The 20,157-nt window shown below is 38.8% G+C and overlaps 1 protein-coding gene across 5 annotated transcripts in view; it reads right to left on the reverse strand.

The window, feature by feature from the left end:
* CCDC191 (coiled-coil domain containing 191) overlaps positions 1-20,157 on the reverse strand; it is a 91,779-nt gene that overhangs the window by 10,275 nt on the left and 61,347 nt on the right. For 4 of the 5 annotated variants that reach the window (XM_003825115.5, XM_024928212.4, XM_034957111.3 and 1 more), the window contains 3 exons: positions 6,203-6,346; positions 4,411-4,563; positions 3,741-3,886 (listed from right to left, as the gene is read on the reverse strand). In XM_003825115.5, coding sequence (XP_003825163.2) covers positions 3,741-3,886; positions 4,411-4,563; positions 6,203-6,346 — 443 coding nt within the window. The remainder of the gene's footprint in view (positions 1-3,740; positions 3,887-4,410; positions 4,564-6,202; positions 6,347-20,157) is intronic. The other variant, XM_008950428.4, reaches the window with a different exon arrangement.

The following is a 20,157-nucleotide window of genomic DNA, read 5'->3' on the forward strand; positions in this document are numbered from 1 at the left end:
TGCCTCAGGCTTCCGAGTAGGTGGGACTACAGACGCACACCACCATGCCTGGCTAATTTTTGTATTTTTAGTAGAGAGGGGGTTTCACCATGTTGGCCAGGCTGGTGTCGAATTCCTGACCTCAGGTGATCTGCCCACCTTGGCCTCCCAAAGTGCTGGGATTAAGGTATGAGCCACCACGCCCGGCCAACTTGCTGTTGTTTCTTGTGAATATATGTCTATGCCTTTGCACTGAGGGATTATTTATTTATTTCAGTCTTCTGTGTCTGGCTTGTTTGGTTTTCAGTGGGTATGTTTGATTAGAGATTGTTTGTAATTTACCTGTTTAATTTCTTTTTTGTTCTCCTGCTATGTGGCTGCCTCCTTTTTGGCACTAGATGGTGCTTTAATCCCTGGTTCATCTTGGCTCTAGTAAACCTTTCTCTTGCTCTCTCAATCTCTCTCTTTCTCTCTAATCTTTTATGTTTTCTACTAAATTATGAGCACCAGGGGCCATGTTATTAGGTATTTTTTTATGCTTGGTAAATATGTCTTGAAAATTACATGTGGGTGTATTGTACAATAAGTATGATTTAAGTCACCAAGGTAAGGGTTCTTAAGCTGGGTCCCATAAACTCCTTGACATGTTGTGTAAAGTTGTATGTTATATGCATATATGCATTTTCTGGGGTGTAGGTCTGTGACTTTCATTACTACCTACTTCATGTTCATACTGTGGTTAAGAACTATGGTAGCAAGACAATAGCAGACATATTATAAATACTGATCCAGCTCAGCTAGATTTATAAAATTATCCGGAAGTGATACAGATATGTAAGATTACAAGTTATGTTCTTATTGAGAATCATCTTTCTCGATGTTATTGCAGCTTAAAGGTCAGGCTTAAGACCAATAGATGTCTCTCCTTCCTTTCATCCACAGCTCTTCTATATGGTATTCTTTCATTCATATAAAATTGAATATGAACTTTGAATATCAATTTTTTAATGTTAAAGCCCCTTTTAAAGACTGGTGACCTTAAATATTAGTGTCATTCCTGCAATAAAGTTCATCTATTCATACATTTACCAAATATTTACTGTGTTACCTATGTACTGAGCGCTGTCATATACTGAGAACACAGTAATGAGGAAGATGTGGTGCTTCCACTCTGTTTAACATGTAAACAGTAAATTATATACTTTCAGAGAGTCTTAAGTGCTGTGAAGGAAGTAGGGCAGTTTAATGAATAGACAGTGATGCAAGTAGGGTGGTTAGGGAGGTGACATTTAAGCAGAGAGCTAAATGATGAGATCAGGTTATGTGAAAGCTCTGAAGCAGAAGTGAGCTTTGTTTGTCTAAGAAACATTATAGGAGGCCAGTGGGGCCAGAACATGGTAAACAAAAAGCAAAGTGGGAAGAGATGAAATCACAGCAATGCTTTTATATCAAGTAGACATTGGCTGAGAATTTGGTTCTTGTTGATTGCATGGATTCCTACATTGATTTCATAACTTCAAATCCTAAATAGGATGACTATCTTACTATTTTATAGTCTAAAAATGAAGCCAGGCACGATGGCTCACACCTGTAATCCTAGCACTTTGGGAGGCCGAGGTGGGCAGATTCCTTGAGGCCAGAGTTTGAGATCAGCCTGGGCAGCATGGTAAAAAATGCTGTCTCTACTAAAAATACAAAAATTAGCTGGGCATGGCAGTACATGCCGTTAATCCCAGCTACTTGGGAGGCTGAGGCATGAGAATCGCTTGAACCCAGGAGGCGGAGGTTGCAGTGAGCTGAGATCCTACTACTGCACTCCAGCCTGGGTGACAGAGTAAGACTTTGTCTCAGGGTAAAAAAAAAAAAAACAAAAACAAAACACAAAAACAAACAAAAAAGACGGAGAATTAGAAAAATGGGGAGGAAGACTGATGTAGCAAGAAGAGAATGTTTTAGGGTCAAAAAACCTAATCTGGAGTTCAGGGAGCAACCTTTTGTTATCTGTATACCTTGACAATTCACCTACCTGCCTGTTGCTTATTTCTTTGCCTGAAAAATGGAAATAATGACATCTCCCCACATCCAAGTTATTACTGCTATCAGATGAGACGGTTTGTGCAAAAGCCCCAAATGAATCTCTCAGCCTGTATATAGTGGCTGAGAAACAGAAAGAAAACATAGGCAGGCAAAAAGGATGTTTAATAATAATATATTCACAACGACACTAAAGAAAAAAAAAAGGTTAGTTATTATTTTGGGCCAAGCAGTGCATTGAGTGAGTTACTATAGTACCCTGTTTAGTCTTCACAGCAATCCATAAGATAGATAGGTTCTGTTGCTATCCTCATTTTATGAGAGAGGAACAGGGAGGCTTTGAAAGGTTATTTGTTCAGGGTCACATAGATATTGAGTCCTAAACTTCAAACTCTAAAGCTAAATCATTTATCAAAAGGGAAGTCCTCTGAATACCCTCACTTATTGCTTATTTGTTTTAATTTAAACAAAACTATAATCAACTTGCTTATCTGTTTTCCCACTCCACTGATTTCCAGTATCTGTGAATTAAACAAGGACAAACAGGTTTTGGTGGAGGTAGGCACCCTCATGGCAATAAGATAGGAACACTATTACAAGGAACAGAAATAAACACCCATGCACAAACATGCAAATAAAAAGAAAACAGCACCAGTCAACATGGTGAAACCCTGTTTCTACTAAAAATACAAAAATTAGCTGGGTGTCATGGTGTGTGCCTGTAATCCTAGCTACTTGGGGGGCTGAGGCATGAGAATCGCTTGAACCCAGGAGGCAGAGGTTGCAGTATCATGCCACTGCACTTCAGCCTGGGCAACAGAGTAATGTTGAGAAAAGGGGCATTTTTATACACCCACACAACAGTCTTCATACCTCAAAAAAGCTGGAGGCATCACTGAATACACCCGGCACACTAACTGATGCTCATAATGACACCAAATCACCACTCTTAAAGGGAAGTGCATAATGAAATTAAGAACATTCTGTCCAAATGCTTAAAATTAGAAAACAAATATAAAACTTACTTATACAGAATACCTTATTTCTCAAAGACAACTGGATTAAATAAAACATAACTGTATTTTAAATATTAATATGGCATATAGTATGATTCCATATATATAAAGTTCCAAACCAGGAAAAACTATAGCATTGAAGGCTGCATACTTAGGAGAAAAGTAAAAAGAAAAGCAAATGTTCATTGTAAACGTCAGGAGAGTAGTTTAAGAGAGACTTGGGAAGGAGCCTGTGCGACAGCAATGTTCAACGTTTTGACTTCAGTGGTGGTAACAAAGGGTGTCCACTTTACAGTCATTCGTTAAGCTGTATTTGTATGATTTAAGCACTTTTCTATATTTGTCGTACATTTCACAATAAATGATGTTGAAAGAGAAACTGAACTTAAAAAATAAAACTATATTTGACTAACAAAGAATACAGTACTTTTGCTTAGGTGTGTTTCATATAGGTCACATCATTTTATTCTCTTGGCAGTTTCTGTGAGGTAGAAAGGGCAGGCCTCCTCCTCCTCCCCCTTCTCTTTTTAAAGATGGAACCCTGGAGTCCCAGGGGGTTTATTGCATTGCTGGTGAGCTGGGACTCCTGACTGGTGTTTCCCCGCTCTCCTAGCCTCCAGCTCATCTCTGCAGACACATTGTAGGAGCAGAATATATTGCTGAGCAATTGTGAAGTCAGAGAGTGAATTTTCCTCACTATCAAAACCTCACCTGTCACTGTGCTCCGCTGCAATCTCATGCTTGCCCTGAGAATCGATCTTCACCTCCCTGACCATGTTAAACCAGGCCCTGAAAATCTTCTTTTGAAGAAAATGTACACAAAATTTTCTTACTTCTTCCTGCAGATCAATCACGTACTGGGGATGAAGACAGAAATAAAAGTGAGACAAAAAATATCAGTTGACAAAGAATTAGAGCAAATAAACAGCACAAAAGACAGAAATGAAACAAAAGAAACAAATGACACTAGAGACATACAAAGAAAAGGATAACCTGGCAGCCAAGAAAATATCCTCTATAATGTATCCTAAAAATGGTAAGAGAACACATGAATAGAAACAGTTATAAGATTGAAGGGGTAAGTTTCTAAATCACTTGAGCACTGTGAGACAAGAAACAAGAAATGACTATAAAAACAAAAGCTGATGGAATGATAACTTAGTTTATACACACTCCGTGAAACAAACACAGGCTTAGGATTTTACACTAATACAACACTGATTTGCCATTTTCACATTTATTTCAAAGCAGTGAATGGGATTGACTACTCTTTTGTTCTTGAAAAAACATAATGACCCTGGACATTCTGGATTTCATTTAGTTTTCTTAAATAGAATTGAGCAATGAGATGTATTTAAGGTACCCTTCCCTATGTCCTTACCTGTAGCCAGCTCCGGATGACTCTCTTAAGCAGTATTTGGGAATAAAATTGATCAGCCTGGGCCATCTTTCTAGCCAGACTTTCCTGACTACGCTGGAACCACGTCAGCATGTATTTCCTCTGCAGGAACAAAGAGTAATGTTCTTCTGCCACCTGGACAATTTTTTAAATGAGAAATATTATTCCTTAAATTTTAAATCATTTAAACAAACACATCACCTTTGGAAATGATGCTATAAAACACATTTAGGCAGTTGGTAGAGAATAATCTGAAGGTACATGCAGCCTGTGTCCTAAAAGCTTTGACTGTTGACCTATTCTATGGAGGTTATAGATTCACATCATGCATGGCCTTTCAATGCCAGCTCCCTGAAGACCACAGTGATTTGCTGGTTATGGAAATGGAACAACCAACCTCTAAGCCATTACTTCATTTCCCCTGAGTTTTGGAGTGGGTAGCTGGCAACATTCTCAATTTGCTCTCCTGGAGCTTGGACAGCAACTCCACAACAAACCTCTCTTTCTCATGACTTAACCACTGTCTAATTGAGGAAATGCCAATACTTTCAATTAGTGTTGTGGAATGAGCTGTCACCAGCATTGAAATTTAGACATTATCAATAAACCACAAAACCATCTGATAGAAAATAACATGAATAATTTAATGTCTTTTCAACTGAGTATCATTCTATCAAAATAAACATACAAATCAGAATTTATAGATTTTTAAAAGTAACTGTTATATTCTTTTAAGAGGCAAGAGGGGAAAAGCCTTCTCTCTTAGTCCTCTCTAAACAGCGACACATTTTTCTAAGCCTTGTCTAGATATCTGGCACTGTGAATGTGATTGACTCAAGTGAGTCTCTTGGCAGTCATATTTATTGGCCAAAATGACCACCACGGAGGTCTCTGTGGCACCTGAGATTTCTGCCTGTCCTGGACTCATCTCAGCAGACTGAGAGCCAAAAGATGAGATAACATTTTATCTATTTTGAATTTTTAATCATTTAGTTGCATGCACTGGATAAATTTGTTAGGGAAATTTTAGAAATTTCTGTGGTGTCTGATTTCATATATCTCTCTGCAGTAGAATGAATTACTGTTCTGTTCTCTCTAATAGAATTATACACCCATACCCTTTGCAATGTGATTTCACAGTTCCTCCCTGTAGAGTGGATGGAGCTCCTTCTCTCCTCAATGACTTTGAGCTTGGCCCTTTGATTTGCTTTGGCCAATGGAATGTGGACATAATACAAGCAATGGGTTTACATAATTTGGTTTGGCCTTTTGTAGCTCTGACAGTTGCCAGGTGAAAAGCATGCCCTGAGTAGCTGCTGTAACCAGAATGAGAGGCTTGGGGAGAGACCTGAACTCAATCCACAACTGGCCCACAGACATATGAGTGAGAAATAAATACTTGAGCTGTAAGCCACTGATATTTGGGGGTTGTTTGCTATGCAACTTTATCACAGGCAGAAACCTGACTAATGTACCTTATGGTAATAACTTTTCCCTTACTCAAACTGAGAGAAGCTTCTATTCATCTTACCTTGGGGGGATCTCTAATAAAACATTTTCTCTCATTTTTTCCAACCTATTCAATTACAGAAGTCCTTCTCTACCTTAAAAGACCAAATCAAAAATTGTATTCAAAACAAATACACACATTCAATTAATTTATCTTTCTGGCTTTAAATCACCAAACCCCACCCTCCCCCAAGCTTAACTGGGCATCCATCCTATTTGGAAAAGTCCATTTTCTAAACCGGGGGATAACAGTGGGACAGTGTACCTGGATGTTTTGTTTGCTTTGCATTCTCAATCTCTTCCAAGGCTCTAGACCTTTTTTCCTTAGCAAGACCCTTTCATAATGTTCTTTGGCTATTGCTTCCAGCTGCTGGTTCCTCTTAATTCTCTTCTGCTTCTCAAGTTCTTTCTGGAAAAGATTAAAAAGCAAAATGCTATGATCAAAAAACGAATGAGTTTCATTTCAATGAAAAGCTAATGAATTTAATTTGAACATGTAACCATTGAATGGTGTGTTAATCATGATAACAGAGCTCTGGATAATAGGGCTTTTTCTTTAAAAAAAAGGAAATAATTCTGCTAAGAGGGTCAGGAGAAGCTGGTCATGAGTCTACAAGAATCAGGGCTATGCATATTCGTGGATTTATTCAGTATTGTTCACAGAAATAATTTATCTCTCACCAAGTAACTAAAAGGTAAAACATCTAGTTAGGAGAACAATCAGGATTTTCCCCCTCATTATATGAAAAACCCAGCCATACAGCCACTTCATTTAAACTATGGGATAGAGATTTAATGATACTCCATTAAAAGTCTGGAAGAATATTCTTACTAGTATTTTTCTTTTTAAGTGAAGAACAATAAGTCCAGAGGCAAGTTAAAGATAGTTGATCATCATTAAGCTACCTTCCCTCTTCTAAGAAGGAAAAAGATGAACTATTCCTGGTAATACACTGAGAAAAGACACTCCATGACCCTCAAAGAACTGCACCCCTCAGGGGTGTGACCAAGAAAGATGACAAAAACTTAATGATCGACCCTATAGATATCATTATTTCCTTTTTTCTCTTTTAATAAAAATAGCTTATTGTAAAGGTGAGAGAAAAAGAAATCTACCCAGAAAGGGGGAGTGGGAGCAAGTGACACCTGCAGTGAAAGACACAAGAGCAACAAAGACTGAAGACTGCTTTCATAGTCGTCATCTTTGCAGCATAAATACAAAAACATTTAATTTAAGCTGATTTCCTTTACTTCATACGATTTCACATCAGGAAAAGGGCAGTGGTGAACTGGCTGATCCTGACAAGCTACTTAATGTGCCTGAGCCTTCTGTGAGAGAAACATTACAGAGAGAGCAATGGAACATTTCTAATATGGAAGGAAGAATTGCTCTAATTTTCCAATACAAACTGCCTATTTCTGTGAAAGCTCTGAAAAATGAAATGTCCATATTCTCTTAGCCATTAAACCAAAATAAGCTTTATACTCTTTATTCCAGGCACTTGAGATACTTGTTGAATGAAATGGCCAGAGAGAAAATTTACAACAATTTTCTCATGCATAGTAAGAGGAAGCTGAGGGTTAAGTGGGGAGGAAAACAGAAACTGACCCTTCCACATCCACTGAAATGTCAGTGTAGCATTAAGGCAGCAGCTGCATCTTGCAGAGAGACATCTAATGCAGATAATAACCTTTGGAGAAGCCCTCAGGCTCAGACAAAAGAACCTGTTCCCATGCACAGATAAGTTATGGTGTAACTATCCTCCTAGAATAATTACTGGCTGGTGTTAATCAGCTCCAAAAGGAAAATTATTTTCAGCTGAATTGTGGGGAAAACCAGACTTTTTCAAAGTCTACACTTCCATGGAAAAATATATAGAAAAACATGAGTTCTGCTTGAGTCAAAATGTTGTATTCTTACATAGCAATTTAATTCAAATATGTATCTCCTCCCTCTATTAAGGGTTCCTCGATAGAACTGGTTGTATTTCATTAATATTACCACATTTTCAATTTCCTGGTATATAAAATGTCTTTAATAGCACCTGCATCCATGATTTACTGTGAGGATTACATGATATGATGCTGTTTTGAGATGGCACTTACAGTGGGGATCTATGTAGCTAGGGGTTTCATAGAACACAGATCACTGAGGCTAAAAAGGGATATAAAATCTGGGCTTCTTTCTGAAATAAATGTGTAGCTTTGTCAGCTAGTATGCTTTAGGAGAAAAGCCAGAAATTACAGCTACGTTAAAAAAAAAAGTACAGGGCAATTGACACTGCCCCAAAACTCTTGGCCTTCTGTCCCTTGTACGCTACTCTCCCTTTGTGCTCTAGAATATATTCCTGCTTACCCACTCCTGTAATTTATACTCTGCTCTTCTGCATCATGAATTTCTCCCTCACTACTGGATTATTCCCATCAGTATGCAAGTATGTGCCAGTATCTCCCCTCTTCAAAACAAAAAAACAAAAAACAAAAAAAACAAAAATAAAAAATAACTAACAAAAAACAACTAGAGACCATGAGTATAGATGCGGATTTCTTTCTCATGAGCTCCGCATCTATCTCTGATCTCATGAGATCCGCATCTGTACTCATGGTCTCTAGTTCCTCACCTATTCTCTCCTCAGCCCACTGGAATGAGGCTCCTTTCCTAGCACACCACTGAAAGCCCTGTTGTCTAGGTCATGAATGCTTGCTGGGCTTCCAAATCAAAGAATCACTTATCTGTGCTACTTTTAATTGAACTCGGTAGCATTGAGCCAGATTCACCACTCCCACCACTCCCCTAACAGAAATACTTTTTTCTCTTGGTGTTTTGATTCTGAACTCTCCTGTTCTCTTTCTACCTCACTAGCTCCTTATCCTCTAAATAGCTATTTATAGTCCTTAGGACTTGATCTTGGACTCTCATTTCTACTCTATCCAGACAATCTCCCAAGCTGATTACAGCTACTTCCAGACCATTATAAACATTGACTTGTTTTTCACTTGTGTACACAGTCTTGTGGTCCAGGCTTTACCCAAGCACATATCTGACATGTTCATTTGGATGTCCAATAGGTATCTCACATTTAACATGCCCCCCCCACCGCCACTAGACACTGTGGAGGCCGCCTCAGCATCCAGGAGCTCAAATATCACCTCCTCAGAGAGGTATTTCCCATACTGCTTCCACCAACTATACCACTCTCTCCCTACTTCTTTAGTCATTACTTTGATTATTGGCCTGTTTTCCCCAACTAGCATAGAAGCTTTCAGACGGCAGGGCTGTTATCTGTCTTCTTCATTGCTACATTCTAACATCTACGTAAGTAAATGCTTTACAGATATTTGTTCAGTGTGCAAATATGCTTGATAAGCAATTATGGAAAACTTTAAATCTTGCCTTGTCTTCTCTGATAAAATTATTTTTTCAACTGCAAACTTCAACTGTCCATCAATCAGAAGTATATATAGCCATAAAAGTTATTGCCTGTTAAGTATAAGCATTTAATAAACATACAGGGGGGTGTTAAGAAGAGGTTAGATTATTATTTTCAGAAGGTCACTTTGTGAGACCTCTGAGTGGCCACCTTACTGTGGCACCCAACATGCTTTTCTGGCAGGGTCATGGGGACACTAAGCTGTAGCCATGTCTTGCCTCTGTACCACCTCTTGCTGAATATAGAGGACAGGTCTGTCATGAGGGCTTATCCCTGAAGAATTCTTCCAGTTCCTTTATCTAAAATGGTGTCATAGCACCCTATACACACATAACTGGGCTTATCTCATAATATCTCTCCAAAGAAATATATATGATTGCCCCAGAGACTTTCTTTATCATATCAACAGTAGGGTTTTTTTAATCTATGTCATTAGAAAACATGGTACCTCTGTTGGACAATTTGCTGGTACACTCAATGAGCAAAAATACCTGCCCAAATAGAAGAGGTTAAGCAGAGTTCAACCAAACACATCTAGGATGCAAATGATTCAGAGAAGTCTCAGAAGGCACTTGTTCAGAAGTGCCACTATCTTTTTGATATCCAGAGGAATAACACTACTATGGCCTTGGAGGTTGCTTACTGGGAAAAGTTATATAAAGCATATAAGGAAGTAAAGAATTGCTTGGCAGAACTTGATGCGTAAAAAGGAATAAGACCCATGAAAATCTGAGTGGAGAAGCACACTGTGTAGAGCATCTTTATCCAGAAGGAAAAGAAGACAATTGCCATGTGCATTTTATATCTAAAGTTGTCCTCAAAGAAGACTCAAGTATAGCCAGCCTATAAATGCACCTATCTCAATTTAGATAGCTCCAGTTGACTAATGAAATGGAAACTAGTCTATGTGACAAAATCTTCTTATCTATTGCTATGAACTGCAGCTTCTAAAAGGAAAATGTTTGGGCTTGATATAGTGAGAGAAATAAAATGATCTCTTGGTCAGTAATGTATTTTTCACCGTTCTTGTTCTGCATAAGTTTTCTTCCAACAAGGAAAAAGCTGGTCATGCAACAAATTAATGACTTTTTGTGAACTGATCAGAGATCTGAAGCTACCCCCAAATTTGGAGAGACAGGCATCTTCAGGGAGGCACAGGACCTAAGCATTTGTTTACCTGAGGCAGAAGCCACTGGATACCATATGAGTAAGACAATTAAACTAGAAATTTTGGTGAACTGATGGAGGCAGACAGTGAGTGGGCCAGCATGAGAACGTTGAAGCTCCTGGGGATCACAGTCATGGGGGGTGCTTCTCATCCCTTTGAAGGCTTTTCTTATAAGAACGCTACCAGGCTCTCACAGAGAAGATCATGGAGAATCCACAGAAAGTTTGCACCATGGTTCTGGCTGGGGAGAGGCACAACAGCAACTGCAAAATCTTCCCAGAGCATTCTTCCTTAGGAAACAAAAGGTTTATCTGTCCTAGCAACCAACCCAGTACACTGGCAGATTAGCACTGCATCTGAGGGAAGGGGATTCAGGGGATTCTGCCCAGACAAGTCCTCCCTATCTCACTTAGGGGTTGGGGAAGCCTTATTCTCCAGAGGTAAGGTCTTTAAGGTCACCCACTGAGACAGTGGTGGATACCCACTGTGGATAAAGGGAAAAAGGGGGCAGAAAAAAGCTCTACCACTGGAGTGGGAACAGAAATTATCTGAGTGCTTAAAGCTGTGCATTCCAAACACTGAGACTTAATCAGAACAGAGAATGCTCCCCATCGTCCACACCCTATCACCACACTTATATAAGCTTCCAATAATAATAGTGGATTACAGCTGAGAAAGCTGTAAACAACAGATTCTCTCTGGGGAGCAGCACAAAAGGAAGACCCAAAACCAAAAGAGGAAGCAAAAACAAAGTCACTAGAAGACATTAAAGTCTCTGATGTCTACAGCATACAGCAACAAACCTCAACAATGGTGACCACGGCAACAACAAGCTTCAAACATAGCCCAATTCCCAGCTAAATTAGTACAAATCTCCACACTCTAGGCCAACGTGTTGCAGTTTCTATTGCCCTGAACAACAGGTCTGGCCTTCAACAAAAAAATACAAGGCATACCCAAAGACAAGAAATAAATACACCCTGAAAAGATGAGGCAATCATCAGAACAAGGCTCAGATATGACAGAGATGTTGGAACTATCAGAGAGGGAATTTTAAATAACTTCCAAAAATAATGTTAAATGTTCTAATGGAAAAGGTAGACATCATTCCAGATCAGATAGGTAATTTTAGCAGAGACATGGAAACTATAAAAAAAGATTCAAAATAAAAATGCTAGAAATAAAAAAACACATGGTAATAGAGATAAAGAGGCACTTCAACTAGATTACTGCTAGAAGATACAGCCAAGGAAAGAACCAGCTAACCTGACAATAGGGCAATGGAAATTACACAAACTGAAAGGCAAAAAGAGTGAAAAACACAATAGTGCATCTGAGAGCTGTGGGATAATATGAAACAATGTAACACTGGCATAACAAATCCCATAAGGAAAAGAAAAAGAATGGGGCAAGTGAAATAATTTGAAGAAATAACGGGCAAACATATTCCAAAATCAGTAACAAAACACAAAATCATATATCCAAGAAGCTTAAGACCACCAAAGCCAAGACCAAACCAACCAGCCAACCATACCTAGATATATCATATTCAAACTGCTAAAAATCAAAGACAAAGAAAAAGTCTTGAAGGTAGCTAAAGGGAAAGACCCACATTACCTACTGTCATGGACTGAATGCTTGTGTCCCCCTAAAGTTACTGTGTTGAAGCCCTAACCCCTAGTGTGGCTGTATTTGAACATAGGGCCACTAAGGAAGTAATGAAGGTTAAATGGGGTCCTAGGGTGCAGCCCTAATTGGACAGAATTAATGTCCTTATAAGAAGCGATACCATGGTGTGCTTGCTTGCTCTCTCTCGCGTGCGCTCTCTCCCTCTCCCCTCTGTCTCCAAACAGAAGCACCAAGGAAAGACTGTATGAGGACACAGTGAGAAGAAGCTGTCTGCAAGCCAAGAAGACCCCTTTCCAAAAGCCAACCATGCAGGCACCTTGATCTTGGACTTTGCAGCCTCTAAAACTGTGAGAAAACAAATTTCAGTTATTTAATCCACCTAGTCTGTGACATTTTGTTATGGCAGCCTGAACAGAATAAGACACCCACAAAGAAAGAAAGTAAGAATTACAGTAGATGTCTTGTGAGAAACCAGGCAAGCAAGAAAACAATAGAGTAACATCATTAAGGTGTTGAAAGAAAAAAAAAAAAACACCTGTCAACCCATAATTCTATATCCAGCAAAAAACATACTTTAAAAGTGAAGGAAAAATAAAGACTCTCAGACAAATAAAAACTGAAGGAATTCACTGCCAGCAGATCTACCCTATAAGAAATGGTAGAGAAAGTTCTTCAGGCATAAAGAATATAATATAGGTTAAGAACTTAGCTCTACACAAAGAAATGAAGAGCATCAGAAACAGAAGAAATAAAGTTAAATATAATCATCTTATTTTTAATTCCACTGAGAAAACTAATTGTTCAAACAATAAGTTTAACAAGATATTGGCTATTTATAGTATACATAAAAATATGACATGACAACAATACCAAAAGGAATGGGAGGAAGGAACTGGGAAATACTGATAGAAGGTTCTTTCACTACATGTAAAGTGTTATTTGAAGGTGGAAAGAGATCATTATTATTATTTGAGATAGGGTCTTGCTATGTTACCCAGGCTTGTCTCAAACTACTGGACTCAGGCAGTCCTCCTGCCTCAGCCTCCAAAGTAGCTGAGATTACAGGTACATGCTATGACACTCAAGTAGAAGGAGATTATTTTAAAAATGTAAACACTAGGGTAACCACTAAAAATATTTTTTAAAAGAGGACCAGGTGCAGTGGCTTACGCCTGTAATCCCAGCACTTTGGGAGGCCGAGGCAGGTGGATCACGAGGTCAGGAGTTTGAGACCAGCCTGGTCAAGATGGTGAAGCCCCATCTCTACTAAAAATACAAAAATTAGCCGGGCATGGTGGTGGGTGCCTGCAATCCCAGCTATTCGGGAGGCTGAGGCAGGAGAATTGCTTGAACCCAGGAAGCGGATGTTGCAGTGAGCCAAGATCATGCCACTGCACTCCAGCCTGGGCGACAGAGCAAGACTCCATCTCAATATATATATATATTTTTAAAGAGGTATAAAAACTCCAAAAAAACACAATAAAATAGAATCATAAAGATGCTTAATTAAAACCAGATAAGGTAGGGAAAAAAAGAAAAACAAAGAATAAGTACAACAAATAGAAAATAGCTAACAAGATGATAGATTTTAATCCAGTTGTGGCCGGGTGCAGTGGCTGACGCCTGTAATCCCAGCACTTTGGGAGGCTGAGGCAGGTGGAGCACGAGGTCAGGAGTTTGAGACCAGCCTGGTCAAGATGGTGAAACCCCATCTCTACTAGAAATACAAAAATTAGCCGGGCATGGTGGCGGGCGCCTGTTAATCCCAGCTATTCCAGCCAAGACGGGTGGATCACCTGAGGTCGGGAGTTCGAGACCAGCCTGACCAGCATGGCGAAACCTAGTCTCTACTAAAAATACAAAATTAGCCAGGCGTGGTGGTGCGTGCCTGTAAACCCAGCTACTCGGAAGGCTGAGGCAGGAGAATCGCTTGAACCCAGGAGGCAGAGGTTGTGGTGAGCAGAGATCACGCCACTGCACTCCAGCCTGGGCAACAAGAGTGAGACTCCATCTCAAAAAAAAAAAAAAGATTTTAATCCAGTTTTATCAATAATCACTTTAAAGTTAATGGGCTAAACATAATAGTTAAAAGAATGAGATTATCAAATTAGATGCTAAATCAAGACACAGCTATATGATGTCTATAAGACATTCAATTTTATAAGGCATACATGTAAGTCTTTTTTTTTTTGAGACAGAGTCTCGCTCTGTCACCGAGGCTGGAGTGCAGCGGCTCAATCTCGGCTCACTGCAAGCTCCACCTCCCGGGTTCATGCCATTCTCCTGTCTCAGCCTCCCAAGTAGCTGGGACTACAGGTGCCCACCACCACACCCGGCTAATATTTTTGTATTTTTTTTAGTAGAGACAGGGTTTCACCATGTTAGCCAGGATAGTCTTGATCTCCTGACCTCATGATCTGCCTGCCTCAGCCTCCCAAAGTGCTGGGATTACAGGCGTGAGCCACTGCCCCTGGCCATGTAAGTCTTTTAAAACATACATGCACCTAAGAACAAACCTTCAAAGTACATGAGGCAAAACCAGATAGATATGAAAGGAGAAATAAGTCCCAAGTTTAGTTAGAAACTTCAATAGTCCTCTCCCAATAACTGATAGAAGCAGGCACAAAATCAGTAAGAATACAGATATAGATACCGTAAGACACAGTAAAACATACTCAAACAATGTGACTTGGCATTTCTAGAGTAGACCAATGGCAGCTTAGTACTATAGTACTATACATATTCTTCTCAAGTGCACATGGAACATTCACTGAGATAGACAATATTCTGGGTCATAAAGCAAAACTTTACAATTTCATGCAATGTACATTCTTGGAACATAAGGAACTTAAACTAGAAATTAAAACTAGAAATTAAACTAGTAAAAAGTTATCTGAAAGTCCTCAAATATTTAAAAATTAAAGAATAAACTTCTTAATAACCCATGGGACAATGAGGACATCTCAAGGGAAATTAAAAATATTTTGAACTAAATAAAGATAAAAATATCAAAATATGATATACAAGTAAAAGAGTACTTAGAGGGAAATTTACAGCAGTAAATTCACACACTAGAAAAGGAGAGGCCAGGCATGGTGGCTCATGCCTGTAATCTTACCACTTTGGGAGGCCAAGGTGGGAGGATCTCTTGAGCCCAGGAAATTAAGACCAGCCTGGACAACACAGTGAGACCCCATCTCTACAAAAAATTTAAAAAATCAATTGGACATGGTGGTGCATGCCTGTAGTCTCAGCTACTCAGGAGGCTGAGGTGAGAGGATTGCTTGAGCCCAGGAGTTTGAGGTTATAGTGAGCTGTGATCACACCACTGCATTCCTGCCTGGGCAACAGAACAAGGCCCTGTCTCTAAAGAAAGAAAGAAAAAGAGAAAGATCTGAAATCAATAATTGAAGTTTATATCTTAGGAAACTAGAGGAAGAGAGCAAAATCTTAAGGAAGGAGGAGGACAGAAATAAAAATTAAAGCAGAAATCAATGAAATTGAAAAGAGGAAAACAACAAAGAAAACCAGTGAAACCAAAAGTTAGTTTTTGAAAAGAAATAAAATTGATAAAACTGATATCCAGGTAAACCAGAAAAGAGAGAAGATATATATTGCCAATATCAAAATTTAAAGAGAAGACATCAATACTGATCTCATAGACATTAAAAAGGTCATAAGAGAATACTATGACCTCTGTTCCAAGAGACTTGAAAACTTAGATTAAATGCTCAAATTTCCTGAAATATACAAACTACCAAGTTTTACTCAAGAAGAAAAAAAGAACTGAATAGCTCAATATCTATTAAAGAAATAGAATATGTTATTTTAAATCATTTTAAAAAAGAAAACTCGAGGTGAGGGATAAAAGACTACAAATTAGGTTCAGTGTATATTGCTCAGGTGATGGGTGCACCTAAACCTCACAAATCCCCACCAAAGAATTTACTCATGTAACCAAATACCACCTGTTCCCCCAAAACCTACAGAAATAAAAAATTTAATATAAAATAATAAAAAAAGAAAACCCCAGGCCCAGTGGTTTCACCAGTGAATTCTACCAAACATTTTAGAGAGAAATAACACCAACTTTACATACTCTTTCAAAAAATAAAAAAGGGTATCCTCCCCCATTTTATGAGGCTAACCATTATCCTAATACCACAACAAGACAAACATAATATAAAAAAAAGGAAATGCAGGCTGGTGTGGTGGTGCATGCTTAGAATCCCAGCTACTCAGGAGGCTGAGGCAAGATAATTTGAACCCAAGTGTTTAAGACTAGCCTGCGCAACATAGTGAGAAAGCACCTCAAAAAAAAAAAAAAAAAAAAAAAGTCCAGATGTGGTGGCTCATGCCTGTAATCCCAGCACTTTGGGAGACTGAGGTGGGCGGATCACAAGGTTAAAAGTTCAAGGCCAACCTGGCCAACATGGTGAAACCCCGTCTTTACTAAAAATACAAAAATTAGCTGGGTGTGGTGGCGCATGCCTCTAATCCCAGCTACTCAGGAGGCCAAGGCAGGAGAATCGCTTGAACTCGGGAGGTGGAGGTTACAGTGAGCTGAGATCACGCCACTGCACTCCAGCCTGGGCAACACAGTGAGACCCCCAAAAAAAAAAAAAAAGAAAAACAAACAAACCCCCCCCCCAAAAACCAATTTCTTAACAAAATACCAACACATGAAATCTAACAATATATAAAAATAACACACCATGACCAAGTGGAGTTCATCTCAGGAAGGCAAGGATAATTTTACATTGGAAAATCAATCAATGTAGTTTACCGTATTAGTAGAGGAATTAAGAAAACTACATGATCATATCAAAGATGCAGAAAAAGCTTTCAGTGAAATTTGTAATAAACACTCTCAGCAATCTAGGAATAAATGAAAATTTCCTTCATCTAATAAAAGACATTCATGAAAACCCACAGCAAACATCATACTTAATGGTGAGATACTGAATGCTTTCCCCCTAGATCTGAAACAAGGCAAGGATGTCTTCTCTCATCATGCCTATTCCATCTCATACTGGAAGTCCTAACTAATGTGATAAGGCAAGATAAATAAGTAAAAGGCATGCAGATTGGAAAGGAAGAAATAATATTGCATTTATTAGCAGACAACCTGTTTACCTAGACTATTCCAAATAATTTACAAAAGTACTTCTGGAACCAAAAAGTGAGTTTAGCAAGATTGCAGGATACAACACCAACATACTAAAATGAATTATGTTCCCATATTAGCAATGAATAAATGGAATATGAAAGTTTAAAAAAAACATTTATAATAGTGCCCCAAAAATGCAGTAGTTAGGTACAAATCTAACAAAATGTGAGATGTGAGGAAAGCTATAAAAACAATGATGAAAGAAATCAAAGACATAAATAAATGGAGAAAAGACATTAGCAAGATGGTGGAATAGCAGCTTTCTACCATCATATCCCCGCAGAAGCACTGATTTTGACAAGTACCCATGGATGAGAGTACTTTGTGGAAGTCCAGAAGTCCCGCAGTGAAGTTCCAGCACATCACTGAACACACTGAAGAAGGTAAGAATAGTTTCACTTTATCTAGGTCACCCCTCCCCCAAGGCAGCATAGTTCAATGCCAAGAGAGACCCCCACAGCCTGTGATTCCTCCCATGGAGGAAAGTGAGAGGAGAGTGAGTAAGCATTCAGCTCCCTCAGCTGTGTAGGCTGCTGCCCAAGAGGCCCACTTCTTTCTTACCTTACCCAGATTACTGAGGTAATCAGCACAGCTGAGTGGTTCGAGGAGGCTGGGAACAGGGAAGAAAGGCCACAGACCCTACTAACCAATAAACAACCAAATGAAGAAAGGCCACAGACCCTATAACCAATAAACAAATAAGGAGATTGAATGAGTAATTAAAAAATCTAACAAAGAAAAACCCAGGACTTCATTGGTGAATTGTATCAAACATTTAAACGGGGACTGTTGTGGGGTTGGGAGAGGGGGAAGGGATAGCATTAGGAGATATACCTAATGCTAAATGACGAGTTAATGGGTGCAGCACACCAACATGGCACATGTATACATATGTAACAATCCTGCACATTGTGCACACGTACCCTAAAACTTAAAGTATAATAAAAAAAAGAATTAATGCCAATTCTTTTCAAACTCTTCCAACAAAACTGAAGAGAAAGGAACACTTCCACACTCATTTTATGAGGCCAGCATTCCCCTGATACTAAAGGCAGACAAGGATACTACAAAAAAAATTATAGGCCAACATACCTGATGAACATAATTGCAAAAATCCTGAACAAAATAGTAGCAAACTAAATTCAAGAGCACATTCAAAGGATAATACACTATGATCAAGTGGGAGTTATCCCTGGGATGCAAGGATGGTTCAATATGCACAAATCAATAAATGTGATACACCATATTAACAGAATGAAGGATAAAAGTAATATGATCATCTCAACAGATGCAGAAAAGCATTTGACAAAACTCAACATCCTTGCATGATAAAAAAAAAATTTCAGTAGGCTGGGTCACCCCTGTGACCCAGGTGTGGTGGCTCACGCCTGTAATCCAGCATTTTGAGAGGCTGAGGCAGGAGGATCACTTGAGCCCAGGAGTTTGAGACCACCCTGGGTAACATAGTGACACCCAGACTCTATGATTCATATGGAAAGTCAAATGAACTAGAATAGCCAAAACATTCTGAAGAAGAAAAATAGAGTAGCAGAATTCACAATGCCTATAAAGCTACAGTAATCAAAGACAGTATTACTTGCAAAGGAATAGACATAAAGTAACAACAGAAAAGAACAGAGAGCCCAGAAATAGATCCACACAATATGGTCAACTGATTTTTGGCAAAGATATAAAAATAATTTAATGGAGAAAAGATAGTCTTCTCAACAAATGATACTGGAACAACTGAACGTCCATATAAAAAATAAATTACAGCATACCTCACAACTTATATTAAAATTAACTCCAAATGGGCTGGGCATGGTGGCTCATGCCTGTAATCCCAATACTGCACTTTGGCAGGCTGAGGTGGGTGGATCGCTTGAGGTCAGGAGTTTGAGACCAGCCTGGACAACCTGGTGAAACCACGTCTCTACTAAAAATACAAAAATTAGCTGGGCATGGTGGCATGTGCCTGTAGTCTCAGCTACTTGGGAGGCTGAGGTGGGAGAATCGCTTGAGCCTGGGAGGTGGAGGTTGCAGTGAGCCGAGATCGTGCCACTGCACTCCAGCCTGGGTGACAGTGAGACCCTGTCTCAGAGAAAAAAAAAGAAAAGAAAAAAAAATTAACTCCAAATAGACCACAGACCTAAATGTAAAATGTAAAACTTTGTGAAGGAAAAACTGAAAATCTGAATGACTTTGAGTTTGGTGATTAGTTCTGGATACAACACCAACAGCACAATCCATGAAAGAAAAAAGTGATAAGGTTGACTTTATTAAAATTTAACACTTTCCTCTGTGAATGACATTGTTAAGTGAATTAAAGTACAAGCCTTAGACTGGGAGAAAATATTTGCAAATCACATATCTAAAAAGGACTTGGTCCAGAACATATGAAGAACTTTTAAAACCCAACAATAAGTAAACAAAAAATGGACAAAAGATCTGAACAGATACTTCATCATAGAAGATATATGGATATCAAGTAAAGATATGAAAGGATTCTTAGCATTATTTGTTGTTACAGAAATGCAAATAAACACCACAATGATATATTACTACACACCTATTAGAACATATTAAACCCCCCTAACTGACAACAACAAATGCTGATGAGCATGTGCAACAAAAAGACCTTTCATTTATCACTGGTAGGAACACAAAATGGTGCAGCCTCTTTGGAATAGAATTTGGCAATTACCTATAAACTTAAACATTGACTTACCACACTACCTAGCAATCACATTCCTAGGTATTTACCTAAGTGAATTGAAAACTTAAAAAAATACATTCTTTTTTTTTTTTTAGAAACAGGGTCT

Source organism: Pan paniscus, chromosome 2, assembly GCF_029289425.2.
Source record: "Pan paniscus chromosome 2, NHGRI_mPanPan1-v2.0_pri, whole genome shotgun sequence".
In the NCBI taxonomy this organism is placed as follows: Eukaryota; Metazoa; Chordata; class Mammalia; order Primates; family Hominidae; genus Pan; species Pan paniscus.